The sequence below is a fragment of the Somniosus microcephalus genome, chromosome 21, assembly GCF_052327205.1.
Source record: "Somniosus microcephalus isolate GS21.2 chromosome 21, FLI_Smic_1.0, whole genome shotgun sequence".
Lineage (NCBI taxonomy): Eukaryota > Metazoa > Chordata > Chondrichthyes > Squaliformes > Somniosidae > Somniosus > Somniosus microcephalus.
In genome coordinates, this window is record NC_141007.1 from 31,585,002 (window position 1) to 31,603,818 (window position 18,817).

The 18,817-nt window shown below is 47.4% G+C and overlaps 1 protein-coding gene across 4 annotated transcripts in view; it reads left to right on the plus strand.

Annotated features, from left to right (window-relative positions):
* The first annotated feature begins 3,981 nt into the window (after positions 1 to 3,981).
* Positions 3,982 to 18,817, plus strand: part of elac2 (elaC ribonuclease Z 2) — a 52,933-nt gene continuing 38,097 nt past the window's right edge. For all 4 annotated transcript variants that reach the window (XR_015073059.1, XR_015073058.1, XM_085963404.1 and 1 more), the window contains exons 1-4: positions 3,982 to 4,447; positions 17,016 to 17,066; positions 17,178 to 17,248; positions 17,831 to 17,895. Coding sequence is in view for 2 of the 4 variants with exons in the window: in XM_085963404.1 (XP_085819530.1) it covers positions 4,131 to 4,447; positions 17,016 to 17,066; positions 17,178 to 17,248; positions 17,831 to 17,895 (504 nt within the window). In the remaining 2 variants the exon portion in view is untranslated. The remainder of the gene's footprint in view (positions 4,448 to 17,015; positions 17,067 to 17,177; positions 17,249 to 17,830; positions 17,896 to 18,817) is intronic.

Genomic DNA, 18,817 nt, shown 5'->3' on the forward strand with positions numbered 1-18,817 from the left:
CAATCTGGGCGTAGTTACGCTAGGCTGAGGTTAGTGATCGTGACGCAAAGGCTATTGGCCTCTCTGAGCCGTCCGAGAATTTGTGCGACACCACCGCTCCAATGCCGTAGGGTGACGCATCACATGCCAACCGAATTGGTAATGCTGGGTTGTAATGGGCAATACCTCTTTCGATGTGATTAGTGTTTTGCTCTTCTGGGAAGCTCGCCTACATTCGTCACTCCATTTCCATGGCACCCCAGTTTGCAGTAGGGTGTTCAGTGGGTGTAGCATTGTAGACAAATTTGGCAAGAACCTATGGTAGTAGTTTACCAGCCCGAGGAACGACCTCAGTTGTGACACATTTTCCGGTGCTGGAGCCTTGACTACTGCCTCAATCTTCTCTGGGGACTTATGTAACCCCTCTTTATCGATAACGTGGCCACAATACGAGATCTGTTTTCTAAAATACTCGCATTTGGGGCGGTTAGCTCGGAGCCCATATTCCTGCAATCTAGTGAGCACCTGCTCCAGGTTGCCAAGGTGATCACTGTCATTTTCGCCCGTGACCAGGATGTCGTCCAAATAACACTGGGTCCCTGGGATCCCTTGCAGGACTTGTTCCATTGCCCTCTGCCAAATAGCCGGAGCTGATGCTACCCCGAATACCAGCCAGTTGTATTGGTAGAGACCTTTATGGGTGTTGATTGTGAGGTTTTTTTTGATGCTTCTTCTACCTCCATTTGCAGATACGCCTGGGCCAGATCAATCTTAGTGAAGCGTTTCCCTCCAGATAGCGAGGCGAAAATATCTTCACTCCGCGGAAGTGGAAATTGTACGGTATGAAGGATCGGGTTCACTGTTACCTTAAAGTCCCCACAGATGCGAACCTTCCTTGGTTCCCCAGGCGTGCTGCTCAACGACTTTTTCATCACAGGGACGATGGGTGTTGCCCACTCGCTCCAGTCTACCTTGGACAGTACACCTGAACGTTCCAGACTCTCCAGCTCTGCTTCGACGGCTGGGCGGATCGCATAAGGTACCGGTCTGGCCTTAAAGAATTTTGGGCTTGCGTTTTCTTCAATTTTAATCATCGCTGTCATGCCTTTTAGTGTTCGGAGTCCTTGCTGGAACACTTCTTTTGCGTCAGTTAGGATCTTTGACAGTCGCCCAGGTGTGACGTCGTCATCCTTTTTGTCAGCCACAGTCAGTGCCTGTATGGAATGCCAATCCAGTTGTATTTTCCGGATCCATTCACGTCCCAGTAATGGTGGTCCTCCATCTTGCAATACATACAGGTCTAGTTTTGGTGTTTCCTTACCATTATATATAACGGTCACCCTTATTTTTCCTTTGGGGTAGACTTTTTGCCCCGTGTACGTCTTCAAAAGAATTTTTGTGTCTCTCAAGGGTATGTGTGAGAATAGCCGCTCGTAGTCCCGTCGGTTTATGACTGTTAGGGCTGATCCTGTGTCCAATTCCATCTTTACCTGGACTCCTGCTATCTTGAGAGTGACCCAAATGGTTCGGTGATCCTCCGTTGTGATCACATTATGTAGTTTCGGACAACTCAGTTCCCTGCTTTCGGAGTCGTTATCACTCTTTTGTTCATCTGAACTATTCTCCATCATCTTATGTACCTTCTTGTACTTTCCTTTGGTAGGTTTCTTATTGCTGGTTTTCTTTCCCGACCTGCAGACTCGTGCTATGTGTCCTACTTTTCCACACTGTCTGCACACTTTGTCTTTGAACCAGCAATCATTCTGGTCGTGTGTTGTTCTACCGCAGCGATAGCACTTCTCTGTTCCATATGACATTTCGTTTGAGCCATATTCTTGCAGTCTCTGTTGTATCTCTGCAGCGCCCCGTGCTGCTGCTTCTTATGATACCGCAATGCTGAAAGCCTTTTCCAGCGTAAGGTCCTTTTCAGATAAAAGCCGTTTCTGGGTCCCTTCACTTTGAAGCCCACACACAAACTTGTCCCTTAAGGTATCTGCCAGTCCCGCTCCAAACTGGCAGTGTTTTGATAGTTTGCGCAGTTCTGTTAAATAATCAGCATTGCTTTCATCCTTATGCTGGTTCCGTTTGTGAAACTTGAATCTTTCTGCTATCAGCAGCGGTGTGGGGTTTAAATGTTCCTGTAGTATCGTTACTATGTCTTCAAAACTCTTTTCCATTGGCTTCGTTGGGGTTACTGGATTTCGTAATAAACCATACGTCTTTGCACCCATTAAATTTAACAATACCGACGCTTTCTTGTCATCTGACACCTCATTTGCCTTGCAGTACACCTCTATTCGTTCGACATATGTAGTCCAGTCTTCGACTTCATTGTCAAATGCGGTGATACTGCCACTCTTCGGCATTTTGGGTGTGGTTTAAAATGGCGTCTCCCGCGCTTTCCTTCCTCCCCCGCTGCTGCCAACGCCGCTCCCGGCGGTTCTCATGGCAATGGCGGCGCCCAGTAGGTTTCGCGCGCTTCTCCTGCGCTGCTGCCAACGCCGCTCTCGGTGGTCCTCGTGGCAATGGCGGTGCCTCGCGGGTTTCTGCGCATCTCTCTCTCCCTCTCTTCGACGCTGCTCGGCCCCTGAACACCGGCTGTGCCCTGTGTGCTCTGCCCTCTCTCTCTCTCTCCCGTCGATGCTGCTCGGCCCTTTGCTGTGCCGCTCGGTCGGGCTCTAGCCCGCCGCTGTCCGGGAAGGGTCCGCGCACTACCTGTTGCCAGCCCGTTTCGCTGGACCACCTCGACTGGAAAGCCAAGCCTGGCTCTCGACAGCCTCCCCCGCAATTCTCGAGTCTCTGCTGGATGACTGGGCGGTTGCCCATGGTCGACGCCCGAGTCTCTGGCCTTGACCTCCAATCCACTGATCTCCAGGAACGAATCCCCGGGAGGTGATGCAGAGTTGCAGGTAGGTTCGAACTTGCCTTGTCGCCAATGTTGTGTCCGTGTATAATAAGACACAGACTGCAGGAGAACGGTACAACAGGTGTTTACTAAACGTGGCTCACACTGGAACTGCCTGTACAGATTACTACTCAGTGCTATATACAGGTGTGGTCACTGCCGGTACTACAGTATACATGAGCTGTAAAAAGTAGTTCCCCACTTAAAGGTATATACATTACAGGGGGGGGGGGGACCAGGAGGCCGGGGACGGAGGTGCTGGCAGGCGGCCGCCAAAAAAAGCAGCCGCCCCGCACCTCCACCTTAACCTGCGCCTCTGCCGGCGCAGCAAGGCCCCGTGAACCAGGCGTGGGTAGCGAACAGCGCTACAGCCAAATATCGCGATCGGGGCGCGAATGGGGCACTGCGCACACCGATGACGTCATCGGTGGCGGCACAGCGCAACAGGCTAACGCCACCATTAGCGCCCCTGCTGACTATCGCGGGAGGCGCAGCCAGTGGCGCTACAGCCACTGACTGCCTCTTTAGGCGCTAACAGGTAGCGCTACTCACCCAATTTCTCCCCCTTTGTCTTTACTGGTCACAGAGCCTATACTCAGGGCAGTTTTGTGAGCTGCTCAGTTTTTGGGGAGTGTGCCAAGCCTTTTTTCTTGTGAAAAGGTTGGCATGCAGAGTTCAGTTTGCAACAAATTGCTTGCACTGCAGGACACTTCGCGCTGTAATCTCCCCCAGCCCCACAACCCTCCGGGATACCTGCTTTGGTTTATTAGGGCCAGTTGACTTTGCAAAGGTTGGCAGTTGGATTGCTCACACTTTGGCTTGCTTTGCAGTGGTTGTCAGTTTGATTGCTGGCACACTGCCTTGGTTTGCATCTTTTTTTTCTCTCAGATTTGGCTCCAATGTTATTTTATTAGGACCAGTTTAATTTACAATGGTTGTCAGTTTGATGGCTGGCACTCTGCGCGGGTTGGCATTCGGATTGCACACATTGCTTTGATTTATTAGGGGCAATTTAAGTTTGCAAATCTGTGTGCTGCCAGTTGAAAGAGGCTTTTTTGCTTGCACTCGGAAGCTCTTTGCTCTGAGCTCCGGGGCGGGGACTAAAGAACCAGAAGTTGTCAGAGAGCAGCGACGGAAACCGAAGGGAGTGAAAGAAGCAGGGCGAGTGAGCCGAGGGACCATGCGGAGGGAGCCGGCGAGGTGACAATCTTTCCCCTACCCCCTCTCCACTGAGCCGCAAGCTTGGATGTTCCTGGCCAGACTCGCCCGGTGGACCCTGCGCTCCTCCGGCACTCGCCCTCACCTCGCCCTCCCGGCTGCGCCCACAGCCTGGTCCCTGCCGACCCGCACCGGCACCAGCATGTCGCAGGGTCCGGTCGGGGACCACAGGACCTTGGCCGGCAAGAGGGAGAGGCCACCCAAGGACACCCTGCGCCACATCAAGTCCAGGGAGAAGAGGAGACGCGTGGACACGCATGGACCGTCCACCGTCTATCTGCAGGTGGTGGGGTCCGGGAGCAGGGAGGCTGGAGCTTCCCTCTATGTCTTCTCTGAATACAACAGGTAAATAATAATATTTGTTGCCTTATCAGACTTTTGTTTTTTGTTCATCCCTGCTTGCCCAGGTTCTGTATCTCCTTGTTAAATGTCCTTGAACATGTTGTCGCCTCCCAAATCCGTGCCTGTCTTTCCCACAACTCCATGTTTGAATCCCTCCAATCAGGTTTCTGCCCTTGCCACAGTACTGAAACGGCTCTCATCAAAGTCACAAATGACATCTTTTGTGACTGTGACAAAGGTAAACTATCCCTCCTCGTCCTTCTCGACTTGTCTGCAGCCTTTGACACGGTTGACTACTCCATCCTCCTCTAACACCTCTCCGCCGTCGTCCAGCTGGGTGGGACTGCACTCGCCTGGTTCCATTCTTATCTAGCTAATCGTAGCCAGAGAATCACCTGCAACGGCTTCTCTTCCCGCTCCCGCATCGTTACCTCTGGGATTCCCCAAGTATCTATCCTTGGTCCTGTCGGGGGTGGCGCGTGCGCCCAGTCAATTATGCCCCTGACTGTGAGCGGTTCGAATCGCTCCCATGCCCCTGGGTTCTAGACACTGGACTTAGGTACAGGCAGCGATATAGAAAACTCAGGTAGACAGGTGGTTTGGATGCAAACAAAACCAAGATTTTATTGAACAGGAAAATTTAATACAGTCTTAAAAGAAATTAGCACTACAATATTATAGGCAAATACACTTATACAGGGAATGGGGAACACACGGCACATCGAGGGAAGACAACAATCCTAACAATCCCCTTATCCTTATCCCACCCCTATATCTAACTAGATTAAGCTATGAGGGGTCAGAATTTATGCTCACCAGTCCGAGTTCAAAGTCAACTGTTGGAAAAGAAACGGGTTTTGAGGTTTTTGCCCTCTGTCCTCTGAGGTACCCCGTCGCCACGTGGGCTTCGGAGGCGCGGTACTGGGGCTGCTGCCGTGACGCACCCTCTTCTCCTCAGCTACCGTCGTCTCGTCTCGATGGGTTCTCCTCTTCTTCTCCCTCGGGCGGTCGTCGGCGGTAACATTATATTTATCGGACAGTCACCAGTTGTTACCGTTTAGGCCTTATTGGCCATGCACCAGACGCCTGTGTATTCGTTATGGCGTGGAGACCTGCGTCAATGCTTTATTCAAGATGCTTGCCGTCGTCCCCACTTTCTTTCAACAAGATGCTTGCTATCGTCTTCCTCAGGGACTTCCTCCCTCCTCTCAGGCGTCAGCTTATAACTAGGCGCTTGGGGGTTTTAAAATTACCAATACGGTTCTCGCTGCTCTGCTCTGCCCTTATCGAGGTATTATCGCTTCTTCGTCTCGTCTCGTCTGTCTGACTACACTTACAAGTCCTGGGCTACCTGCTCAACTTCGCCTCGCCTCTCTTCAGCAGTTGGTATGGTGTCCTTAGCTACTGAAGATCTACTCCGGAGAGCGAACCCGCCACGAGGCCGGGGCATGAGTATGAGCGGCAGCCCAAGAGGCCGGAGCCACGAGAGCCGGGCAAAAGCAGGAGCGAGAGCGCAGGCCAGAGCAATGACTGCTTCCCGGGGCCTTCAGTTATACTTTTCCGAAAACCCCTAATCTTCGTGCCAAATCTAGTTAGCTCTATTGTCTTAATTCTGGCAGGCTGGGTTTCAATAAGGGTAGCAATCCATGTTAACTGTGTTTAGATGGCCGGTAATTGCATATACCGGCCCGATAATCGACCTGTATTGTCCTGTGACTTCTTGATGGGCTTGTCCGGCCTCGGTGGCTGTGTTTAATCTGTTTTCGATTATGTATGCAGACTGTTTGATGGTATTAAACTATGGGCCTCACTGAAACTTAAACCTGGCTCCAATTCGTCTGATACATTATTCAAAGTTCTGTCTGGTAGAGTTCTTCACAGAAAACCTGCAGCCTTAGTTTCGATTACGCCCAAGCTGTCTGCTCTGCAGAATCCACATTTGAATCCCACGGTATTTCTGTCACGAGGCTCGGAAGCCATCTTGGGTACCCTTTAATTTAAAATGTCCATTGCAGGGCCCCTTTTTTTTATTAATAATAACCTTCTGGGAGATGTAGAAATGTTGCAATCTTACAGTCCCCTCATATTTCTCATCTACATGCTGCCCCTCGGTGACATCATCTGAAAACACAGCGCCAGTTTCTACATGTATGTTGACGACACCCAGCTCTACCTCACCATCACTTCTCTTGACCCCTTCACGGTCTCTAAATTGTCAAATTGCTTGTCTGACATCCAGTTCTGGATGATTAGAAATTTTCTCCAATTAAATATTGGGAAGACCAAAGCCATTGTTTTCGGTCCCCACCACAAACTCCGTTCCCTAGCCACTGACTCCATCCCTCTCGCTAACATCTGTCTGAGGCTGAACCACACTGTCCGCAACCTTGTTGTCATATTTGACCCTGAAATGAGCTTCCAACGACATATCACTGCATAACTAAGACCGCCTATTTCCACCTCTGTATCATCGCTCGTGTCCGGTCCTGCCTCAGCTCATCCGCTGCTGAAACCCTCATCCATGCCTTGGGAAGGATAAAATATGTAAAGTAATTGATTGAAAGAGTTTGGATAAACTTATAACGTCAAGACCTGAGCCCCATACGTCAGATTCAGCATGCTTCATATCTTCTCAGCTTCATTGTTTTATAATTTGCTACTTCTGAGTGGTTCGAGATTAGTTGGGTTCAAGTTACTCGTGATTTAGAACTAGTGCAGAGAGACAGGTTCTGAATGCAATAGCTGAGCAAGTGAAGTGGGACTCTGACTTACTCGAGGGTATCTTTGTATCAGAATATGGGAAAATAACAGCTATAAGGTATTGTCTCATGACTTAGATAGAATTTTCTCTGACTGGATTGTAATACTAGGCTGTTTCATATTGTTAGTTATCTATTAACCATTCTTATCATAGAATAATACAGCACAGAACAGAAGGAAGCCATTCAGCCCATCTTGCCTGTGCTAGCTCTTTGGTAGAGCCCCTTGACATTCAGCGGCATTACCATCGCCGAATCCCCCACCATCAACATCCTGGGGGTCACCATTGACCAGAAACTTAACTGAACCAGCCACATAAATACTGTGGTAATAAGAGCAGGTCAGAGGCTAGGTATTCTGCGGCGAGTATCTCACCTCCTGACTCCCCAAAGCCTTTCCACCATCTACAAGGCACAAGTCAGGAGTGTGATGGAACACTCTCCACTTACCTGGATGAGTGCAGCTCCAACAACACTCAAGAAGCTCAACACCATCCAGGACAAAGTAGCCTGCTTGATTGGCACCCCATCTACCATCTTAAACATTCACTACCTCCACCACCAGCGTAACGTGGCTGCAGTGTGTACCATCTACAAGATGCAATAAAGCAACTAGACAAGACTTCTTCGGCAGCACCTCTCAAACCCGTGACCTCTTCCACCTAGAAGGACAAGGGCAGCAGATGCATGGGAACACCACCACCTCCAAGTTCCCCTCCAAGTCACACACCATCCTGACTTAGAAGTATATCGCCAATCCTTCATCGTCGCTGGGTCAAAATCCTGAAACTCCCTACCTAACAGCACTGTGGGAGTACCTTCACCACACGGACTGCAGCAGTTCAAGAAGGTGGCTCACCACCACCTTCTCAAGGGCAATTAGGGATGGGCAATAAATGCTGGCCTTGCCAGCGACGCCCACATCCCATAAACGAATAAAAAAAATTTAAAAATCCAGCTAGTCCTGGTCTTTCCCCATAGCCCTGCAATTTTTATCCTATTCCCTTTTGAAAGTCACTATTGAATCTGCTTCCACCACCCTTTTCAGGCAGCGCATTCCAGAACTCCACAACCGCTGTGTAAAAAATGTTTCCTCCTGTTGCCTCTGGTTCTTTTGCCACTTATCTGAAATCTGTGTCCTCTGGTTACCAATGCTTCTGCCACTGGAAACAGTTTCTCCTTTTTTATTCTATCAAAACCCTTCGTGATTTTGAACAGCTCTATAAAATCTCCCCATAAACTTATCTGCTCCAACAACCTTTAGTTGCTTTATTGCATCTTGTAGATGGTACACACTGCAGCCACGTTACGCTGGTGCCTTTAACATAGTAAAACATCCCAAGGCGCTGCACAGGAGTATTAAAAGACAAAAAATTTGACACCGAGCCACATCAGAATAAATTAGGGCAGGTGACCAAAAGCTTGGTCAAAGAGGTAGGTTTTAAGGAGTGTCTTAAAGGAGGAAAGAGAGGTAGCGAGGCGAAGAGGTTTAGGGAGGGAGTTCCAGAACTTGGGGCCTAGGCAACACAAGGCACAGCCACCAAAGGTTGAACGATTATAATCAGGGATGCTCAAGAGGACAGAATTAGAGGAGCGCATGTATCTCCAACCAGTTGGAAAGTGAAGTATTTGACTCCGACTAGGGTCCTGAATTTAAATAAAGGAAACTACGATGGTATGAGGCGCGAGTTGGCTAGGATGGATTGGGGAATGTTATTTAAAGGGTTGATGGTGGCTAGGCAATGGCAAACATTTAAAGATCGCATGGATGAACTACAGAATTTGTTCATCCCTGTTTGGCATAAAAATAAAACAAAGAAGGTGACTCAACCGTGGCTAACAAGGGGAATTAGGGATAGCATAAGATCCAAGGAGGGGACATATACATTGGCCAGAAAAAGCAGCAAACCTGAGGATTGGGAGCAGTTTAGGATTCAGCGAAGGAGGACAAAGAGATTAATTAAGAGGGGGAAAATAGAGTATGAGAGTAAGCTTGCAGGGAACATAAAAACTGACTGTAAAAGCTTCTATAGATATGTGAAGAGAAAAAGATTGGTGAAGTCAAGCGTAGGTCCCTTGCAGTCAGAATCAGGGGAATTTATAATGGGGAACAAAGAAATGGCAGACCAATTAAATACATACTTTGGTTCTGTCTTCACAAAGGAGGACACAGATAACCTCCCAGAGATGTCGGGGAACATAGGGTCTAATGAGAGGGAGGAACGGAATGAAATCAGTATTTGTAGGGAAATGGTGTTTGGGAAATTGATGGGATTGAAGGCCGATAAATCCCCAGGGCCTGATAATCTACATCTTAGGGTACTTAAGGAAGTGGCCCTAGAAATAGTAGATACATTGCTGGTCATCTTCCAAAATTCTGTAGACTCTGGAACAGTTCCCTTGGATTGGAGGGTAGCTAATGTAACCCCACTATTCAAAAAAGGTGGTAGAGAGAAAACGGGGAATTATAGACCGGTAAGCCTGACATCGGTAGTGGGGAAAATGCTAGAGTCCATTATAAAAGGTGTAATAGCAGAGCACTTGGAAAACAGTGACAGGATCGGACAAAGTCAACATTGATTTACAAAAGGTAAATCGTGCTTGACTAATCTACTGGAATTTTTTGAGGATGTAACTGGTAGAATAGATAAGGGAGAACCAGTGGATGTGGTGTATTTGGACTTTCAGAAGGCTTTCAATAAGGTCCCGCATAAGAGATTAGCGCGTAAAGTTAAAGAACCGGGACTGGGGGTAAGGTACTGACTTGGATAGAGAACTGGTTGGCAGACAGGAAGCAAAGAGTTGGAATAAACGGGTCTTTTTCCGAGTGGCAGGCAGTGACTAGTGGGGTACCGCAGGGATCGGTGCTAGGACTCCAGCTATTCACAATATATATTAATGATCTAGACGAGGGAACTAGATGTAATATCTCCAAGTTTGCAGATGACGCAAAGCTGGGTGGGCGTGTGTGCTGTGAGGAGGATGCAGAGAAACTCCAGTATGATTTGGACAGGTTGGGTGATTGGGCAGATGCAGTATAATGTGGATAAATGCGAGGTTATCCACTTTGGTGGCAAAAACAGGAAGGCAGATTATTATCTGAACGGCAATAGATTGGGAGAAGGGGAAGTGCAAGGAGACCTGGGTGTCCTTGTGCACCAGTCGCTGAAGGTAAGCATGCAGGTGCAGCAGGCGGTTAAGAAGGCAAATGGTATGTTGGCCTTTGTAGCGAGTGGATTCGAGTACAGGAGCAAGGATGGCTTGCTGCAGTTGTACAGGGCCTTGGTGAGACCTGAGTATTGTGTGCAGTTTTGGTCACCTTATCTGGGGAAGGATGTTCTTGCCATGGAGGGAGTGCAGCGAAGATTCACCAGACTGATACCTGGGATGGCAGGAATGACGTATGAGGAGAGATTGGGTCGATTGGGCATAGTGGTTAGCACTGTTGCCTCACAGCGCCAGGGACCCGGGTTCAAATCCAGCCTCGGGTGACTGTCTGTGTGGAGTTTGCACATTCTCCCCGTGTTTGCGTGGGTTTCCTCCGGGTGCTCCGGTTTCCTCCCACAGTCCAAAGATGTGTGGATTTAGGTTGATTGGCTATGATAAATTGACCCTTAGTGTTAGGGGGATTAAATACGTGGGGTTACAGGGATAGGGTGGGATATGTGTTGGTGTAGGGGTTACGGGGATCGGGTGGGATATGTGTCGGTGCAGGCTCGATGGGCCGAAATGGCCTCTATCTGCATTGTGGGGTTTCTGTGATTCTGTGAATGAGAGGGGATCTCATTGAAACTTATAAAATTCTGACAGGACTAGACAGACTAGATGCAGGAAGGATGTTCCCGATGGCGGGGGAGTCCAGAACCAGGGGTCACAGTCTAAGGATAAGGGGTAAGCCATTTAGGACAGAGATGAGGAGGAATTTCTTCACCCAGAGAGTGGTGAACCTGTGGAATTCTCTGCCACAAAAGGCAGTTGAGGCCAATTCATTAAATATATTCAAGAAGGAATTAGATATATTTCTTGAGGCTAAAGGGATCAAGGGATATGGGGAGAAAGCAGGGACAGGGTACTGAATTTGGATGATCAGCCATGATCTCATTAAATGGCGGAACAGGCTCGAGGGGCCGAATGGCCTACTCCTGCTCCTATCTTCTATGTTTCTATCTCGGGGCGGCGGAGGGGGGGGGGGGAGAGGGTGGGAGAGGTTGTGGGGCTGGAGGAGATTACAGAGATAGGGAGGGGCGAGGCCATGGAGGGATTTTAAATCAAGAATGAGAATTTTGAAATCGAGGCGTTACTCAACCGAGAGCCAATGTGGGTCAGTGAGCACAGGGGTGATGGGTGAACGGGACTTGGTGCGAGTTAGGACATGGGCAGCCGAGTTTTGGATTACCTCAAGTTTACGTAGGGTAAAATGTGGGAGGCCAGCCAGGAGTGCGTTGGAATAGTCAAGTCTAGAGGTAACAAAGGCGAACTAAGGAGAACAACCCCAGTTTCTCTAGTCTGCCCATGTAACTGAAGTCCTTCATTCCTGGTAACATTCTAGTAAATCTCCTCTGCACCCTCCCTAAGGCCTTGTGGCCAATCCTGGGCACAATACTCCAGCTGGGGCCTAACCAGTGTTTTATAAAGGTTTAGCATAACTTCCTTGCTTTTGTATTCTATGCCTCTGTTCATAAAGCCAAGGATCCCATATGCCTTTTTAACAGCCTTCTCAACTTATTCTGCATCCTTCAAAGACTTGTGTACGTACTACTCTACGTCTCTCTGTTCCTGCATCCCTTCAAAATTGTACAGGAAACTTTGTGATATCCGGCACCGACGGGACCGAGCTGTTGCCATTAGATCAAAACTGTCGGACATGTTGAAACATACGGAGATTTTCAGCTCCATGTGAATCAACAAACCCTGTAACAGCTTCAAAACAGTCGGCTGCGGCTTAAATGCGTCTCTAGCTGAAGCTGTTGCTTAGCTACAGACCTTGCAGAGCCTGACTGGGGGGAAAAAAAAAGCAAGGAGAAATATAAAAACTTATAGGAAACGGCTCCTGAATTTTGCCGGTAGATAGAGCTTTCTGGACTTTTAACCTCCAGATAAACCAAAGTTTCCTGTACCATTTAATTTATATCACCTTTCCTCATTCTTCCTACCAAAATTAATCACTTCACACTTCTCTGTGTTAAATTTCACCAATCTGTCTATGTCTTCCTGAAGTCTGTTACTATCCTTCTCACTGTTTACTGCATTTCAGAGTTTCGTACCATCTGCAGACTTTGAAACTGTGCCCTGTATACCCAAGTCCAGGTCATATGTATCAACAAGAGCAGTGGTCCCAACACCGACCCCTGGGGGACACCATTGCTCACTTCCTCCAATCTGAAAAACAACCGTTCACCACTACTCTCTGCTTTTTGTCCCTTACCCAATTTCTTATCCACGCAGCCACTGCCCCTTTAATCCCATGGCTTCAATGTTGCTAACATGCCTACTATGTGGTAATTTATCAAATTCCTTTTGAAAGTCCAAATACACAACATGAACCACACTACCTTCATCAACCCTCTCTATTACTTCATCAAAAAACTCAATTAAGTTAGTCAAACACGATTTGCCTTTAACAAATCCGTGCTGGCTTTCATTTATTCACCCACATTTTTCCAAGAGATTAATTTTGTCCCGGGTTAGTGTATCTAAAAGTTTCCCCATCATAGATGTTAGGCTGACTGGTCTATAGTTGCCTGGTTTATCCTTCTCCCCTATTTTGAACAGAGGTGTAATATTTTCAATCCTTTGGCACCACTCCCATATCTAAGGAGGATTGAAGATTGTGGCCAGAGCCTCCGTAATTTCCACCCTTACTTCCCTCAGCAACCTAGAATGCACCCCATCCAGATCGGGTGACTTTCCTACTGAGTGCTGTCAACCTTTTAAGTACCTCTTTATTTTTATCCTATCCAATTTCTCTACTACCTCCTCCTTTACTGTGATTGTTTGACTGCTGCATACATTTTTAAATATCTTAATTCACCAGGAAGAAATCATTAGGTTAATTTCACTCGGAGTTTTATAATATCTGGTCATGTGATCTCTCTACACCCAAAGTACTTAGAAGCCCCACCCACGGACTCTTTTTATCTCCTCTTTACACTCCTCAGTTCCTCTGTCTGTCTGAGTATAGCTTGTAAATTTAAGCCATTTCCTTTTCTTGACTTAGTTGTAGATACTTGAGTGTTCAAAAGCAGTTAGGCTAATGAAACATTGGGAAGACCACAGCTATTGTCTTCAGCCCCGACACAAACTCCGTTGCATAACCACCAATTCTGTCCCCCTGCGAGGTCACTGTCTCAGGCTGATCCAGACTGTTTGCAACCTTAGCATTCTATTTAACCCTGAGCTGAGCATTTGACCCCATATTCTCTCCATCACCAAGACCACCTTTCACCTCTAATATCGCCCATCTCCGCCCCTGCCTCAGCTCATCTGCTGATGAAACCCTGATTCATGCTTTTGTTACCTCCAGTCTCGCCTATTCCAATGCACTCCTGGCTGGCTTCCCATCTTCCACCCTCCATAAACTTAAGTTCATCCAAACCTCTGCTGCCCGTATCCTAACTCTCACCAAGTCCCGTTCGCCTATCATCCCCGTGCTCGCTGACCTACATTGGCTCTCGGTAACCGAACGCCTCCATTTTAAAATTCTCATCCTCATGTTCAAATCCCTCCATGACCTCACCCCTCCCTATCTCTGTAACTTCCTCCAGCCCTGTGAGACCTCTGCACTCCTCGAACTCTGGCATCTTGTCCATCCCTTACTTCCTTTACTCCACCATTGGCAGCTGTGTCTACAGCTGCCCAGGCCCTAAGCTCTGGGATTCCCTCTCTAAACCTCTCCACATCTCCTCCTTTAAGACCCTCCTTAAAATCTACCTCTTTAATCAAACTTTTGGTCATCTGTCCTAATGTCTCCTTCTTGGGCTCGGTGTCAATTTTTGTCTGATGATGCTCCTGTGAAGCACCTTGGGAACTTTTACTACGTTAAAGGTGCTATATAAATGTAAGTTGTTGTTGATTTGGCTTGAATGGATAGGTGGCTTATGAATTAGCAGTTTTCCTTCATTGCTCTCCCTTAAAATCTTGACATTGCAGTTCCTGAGGAGTCCCTGGTACCGTGCATTACCAGAGCATCTGTTTGATGCCTCGTGGAGTAAGGCCACAGGTATTGAACTTCTGAACTTCATTGGTTTGGAATAATGTTGGCTAATGTAAAAACTTGTGACCTAAGGCTGTTCTTGCTAAGTGACACTAGGGTCGTTATGTCATTGGATAATCCTCTACACCCTCGCCTCCCAAGGAGGAGTCCAAGGAACTGGATGTGTTGGGAAAGAGATTGTGCCTCTTGGGTACTTAAAAGGCTGCAGATCGCATGTGCTTGGCAAACGTGCTCTAATAGTAAGTGGCTCAGATTAAAAATATTGCCCGAACAGCCCATGCTCTTGTGAGCTAAAGCACACGTCTCTAAGTAGCCATACAAAATATTAACAGTGGATCTAACTCAAAGGTGAGTTGAGATGCAGTGTCCTCTGTTGCTCAGGACATCCTGATCTGTATCTGAAGTCCTGCTGAAGCTTTTCAAGAAAATCTGCCACCCCTTTCTTACAAGTTAAAGGTCCTCTTTGGAGAGCACAGAGGGGGAAAAAACTCTATTTAAAATATGTATATATCCTGGTTTTGGGCTAAAGGCAGGAATCAGGTGTTCGATATGCCAGTCATAGCCTTACTCAGCTTTTCCACCATGCCAGCGCACTTCTATCAGCTGTTGCTTCCCTCCTCTCCTCCACTGCTCCAATATTTCAATTACTACTTTCCCCCCTGACTTCACAGTGTCAGCCGTGGCTCCCCTGGTAGCACTCTTGCCTCTTGAGTCGGAAGGTCGTGGGTTCGAGCCCCACTCCAAGGCTTCAGCACATAATCCAGGCTGACATTTCAGCGCAGTACTGAGGGAGTGCCGCACTGTCGGACGTGCTGTTTTTCAGATGAGACGATAAACCAATGCTTGCCTGCCCTTTCAGCTGGACATAAAAGATCCCATGGCAATATTTCGAAGAAGAGCCGGTGTGGTGGGGAGGATTTCCTGACCAATATTTATTCCTCAATCAACATAACTCATTGTGGTAGCATTTCCCTACATTACAACGGTAACTACACTTTTTTAAAAGTACTTAATTGGCTGTAAGTACTTTGGGACATCCTGCGGTGCTATATAAATGCAAGTTTATTCCTTCTAAGCTCCCACTGCTGATACAAAATTGGAGACAGACCAGCAGAAGAGATATAGAGAGAGGAGATTCAAAATCAATGCAGAAACCCATGACTAAAGTTGGGTGAGAGGAGAGTTGCTACTTAAATATCGAGGCAGAATTTGACACGCCATCATACCGCCTTTGAAATGGACAGCAAGTTCGGGATTTCCACAATCCTGAACTTGCGATCTGTCAAGTTCTGACATTGAAAATCCTAATTGCTGGCGCGGAGTTGGGCTAATTATCCACCAACTGCCCAGCAATTGTGCAGGAAAAATTTTACGGCTGGTGCAAATGGGCGCGGGAGCCTGTTTGCACGGCGCAAGGGGATACCTTTTGGTATATATTGCTCACCACAATTAATCCTGACAAATCCAAGTAACTGTGTTGAACTGGCAATTTACTAGACAGAATTTCCGTGCCGGGGCTCAACTTAAAACCAAGGTTTAGGGATGGGCAATAAATGCTGGCTTTGCCAGCGACGCCCACATCCCATAACCAAATTTTTTAAAAAAGTACCTCCATGGTTCTGGCTTTTCGTACTTCTTTATTTTGACAGCGTTATGGATTGTGGCACTAAAAGCACAGCTAAATCATTTCACTGCCAAGCCCCATACATTCCTATCGCTTTGGAAGGAATACTGTACTAATAAATCGGCATCACAAACTATGTATCGGATCTACACTTCTTTATTACAAGAGAAAAAGTGGAAATCGGAGACAAAAAAACCCATGTTTCTGCAAGCACACAAAGACAATCTCTAATAGTATTAATCGTTCATTCACCTGGAAATGTACAGGAGACGATTCTGTAGAAAAATCTGAAGAATTTCCCACAATAAAAATTATACCCTCTTGGCTTGTGAGCGAGAGACTGGGGGTGAATGAGAAACCTTCTGCTTGCTGATTGAAGCACCGGCCCATGTGATTCCCAGGTACGCTTGCGCACACGGTGCGCCCCCTGGGATCCGTGGGCCGCTACGCTGCGCTCAACTCCGCAGCGTCTGACAGCAACTTCTCGAAGGAGGGATCCCAGCAGGTGCCCCTTTAGTTAGGCCGCCGACCGCAAAATCCGGGCCATTACTGTGGCTTGAGGAGCACCTGATTGCCTGGGCTCGGAGGCCAAGGTTTGAATATTATAGAAAGAATGTCTACATATTTTTTTTAAATAATTGACGGCTAGTGGAATGTTATTTTGCCACTGGGTGTCAGTAGTGCACTTGGTAACGATATGATCATGGCCTTGTTTTAAAGCATACAGAAACAGTTGAAGTGCGGAGCATTGTGATTACACCAACTGTTTTTCTACTTCAACTTTATTGTAGGATGTGAGACTGAGCCTTGATTTACACTCTAGTGGTGTTTGCAAGGAAAGTGATTGCCTCTTGAGGTGATTGCACCTTTTGCATAGGAGGTTTGTCTGAGAAGCCAGAGTACAATCAGAGATAGCAGGTTGCATTGAAACTGGTTTGGCCCCTGATGACCGTTCACTGTATGTATATATTGCAGATATCTCTTTAACTGCGGAGAAGGGACCCAGCGGCTGATGCAGGAACACAAGTAAGGATGTCTCACTCTGCTGCTCTAATCAAACACTCTCGCACATAAATAAATCTTGTTTGGGAATGAGTGATGTCCTTTTTAGTGAAATGTCTTTGTTCTCGTTTACAGGCTAAAGGTTTCTCGTCTTGACAATGTTTTTGTGACGAGGATGAGTTGGTGCAATGTCGGAGGATTATCTGGTAGGAAAATGGAAATTGTATAGGAATTACTTTGAATTTGAGAGTTTTTAAAAAAGGAAAGGGATTTATGAAGTATGAGAGTTAGATTTCCAATGACTCTGGCTCTAACAACTGTGAAATGTTTCCTGAATCCTTGTATCCAAAAACTGAAATGTTTATGTGGAATTACCTGAAATACAAGGTCATATGGCGTGTTGATCCTGTAGGTGCCTCGGGATTATACGTGAGGGTCCTGTGGCTGCATGGGGAACTTGGGGTAGAGGGATGGGGGGTTTATTGTGTGTGGGGCCCATAGGTTTGTTATAAAATCGATTGTCAGGCAACTGGTTGCCCTGAGTAGCCTAATGTCAGATAGGCAGCTGGAGATGGTAGGACAGGCAATGGGTTCAATGAAGGAAACAGCAAGCTAGAGTTGACACAACTCAGTAGCTTGCTTGTCCACTTCAGAGGGCAGTTAAGAGTCAGTCACGTTGGTGTGGGATTGGGGCCACGTATAGGCCAGACCAGGAAAGGACGGCGAGCTTCCTTTCCTAAATCGGCCGAGAAGACTAACTCTGTCCTTTTTAAAAATGTGTTCTTTAGGTATGATTCTAACGCTGAAGGACACGGGCGTTCCCAAATGTGTGTTTTCCGGACCTCCTCAGTTTGTAAGTAGAAAGGAGATTGTTGGGTTGCAAGCAAGCAAAGAAGCCCTGGATGCTGCAGGGCCCCCCTGATGCACTTCATGCACATAGTTACATTTTCAGTTTGCAGTCTTGTACTGAGGAAGAACTCAAAATAGATTGGCGTGAAGTTTCTGTCGCTACTGTACTGCACGTCACTCTGCTCATCGACCTGAGAGCAGTGAGATACGGAAAATAATCAAACTAATGATGTGCCTTCTAGTATCACTCAGGATTACCTTCTGTAACCGCCCCCCCCCCCCCCCCCCCCACATCCTGTTGGTAATCACTAGCTGCTTCTGAGTGTCTGGAATCTAGGATTTGTCATTTTGCTGCTCTTTATTTGTCACGTAACCTGTTTTAACTGGTCGCACCATAGACGTTACCTGGCCTCCGACGGTTTCTTCCCCTGTGCCTACATGGTCGCAGCTGGTGGCATTCTTGGCCTTCTCTATCATTTTACATGCAGCCCCTTGGCAATGTTATCTAGAAGCAGCTTTCACATGTATGCTGTTGACAGCCAGCTCTAGCTTGCTGTTTCCTTCATTGACCCCATTGCCTGTCCTACCATCTCCAACTGCCTATCTGACATTAGGACCTGGATGAGTCAAAATATTTTCCAGCTTAATGTCAGTAAAACCGAAGCCATCCTCTTCTGCACCTGAAAACAATTAGATGCCTCTGGCCTCTATTCCATCTGCCTCCCTGGCTACCACCTCAGGTGCAGAACCATGGCATATTTCTTGACCCCCAGCTCAGCTTCCTCCCCGATGTCTGGTCCATCACCAAGACTGATTTCTTTCATATCCACAACATCACTGCCTCTGTCCTTGCCTCCCCGTCTCTTCTCTGCTTCAGGACTTTCCCAAAGCTTTTCTTGCCAGTCTCCCCACCCCCACCATGCATA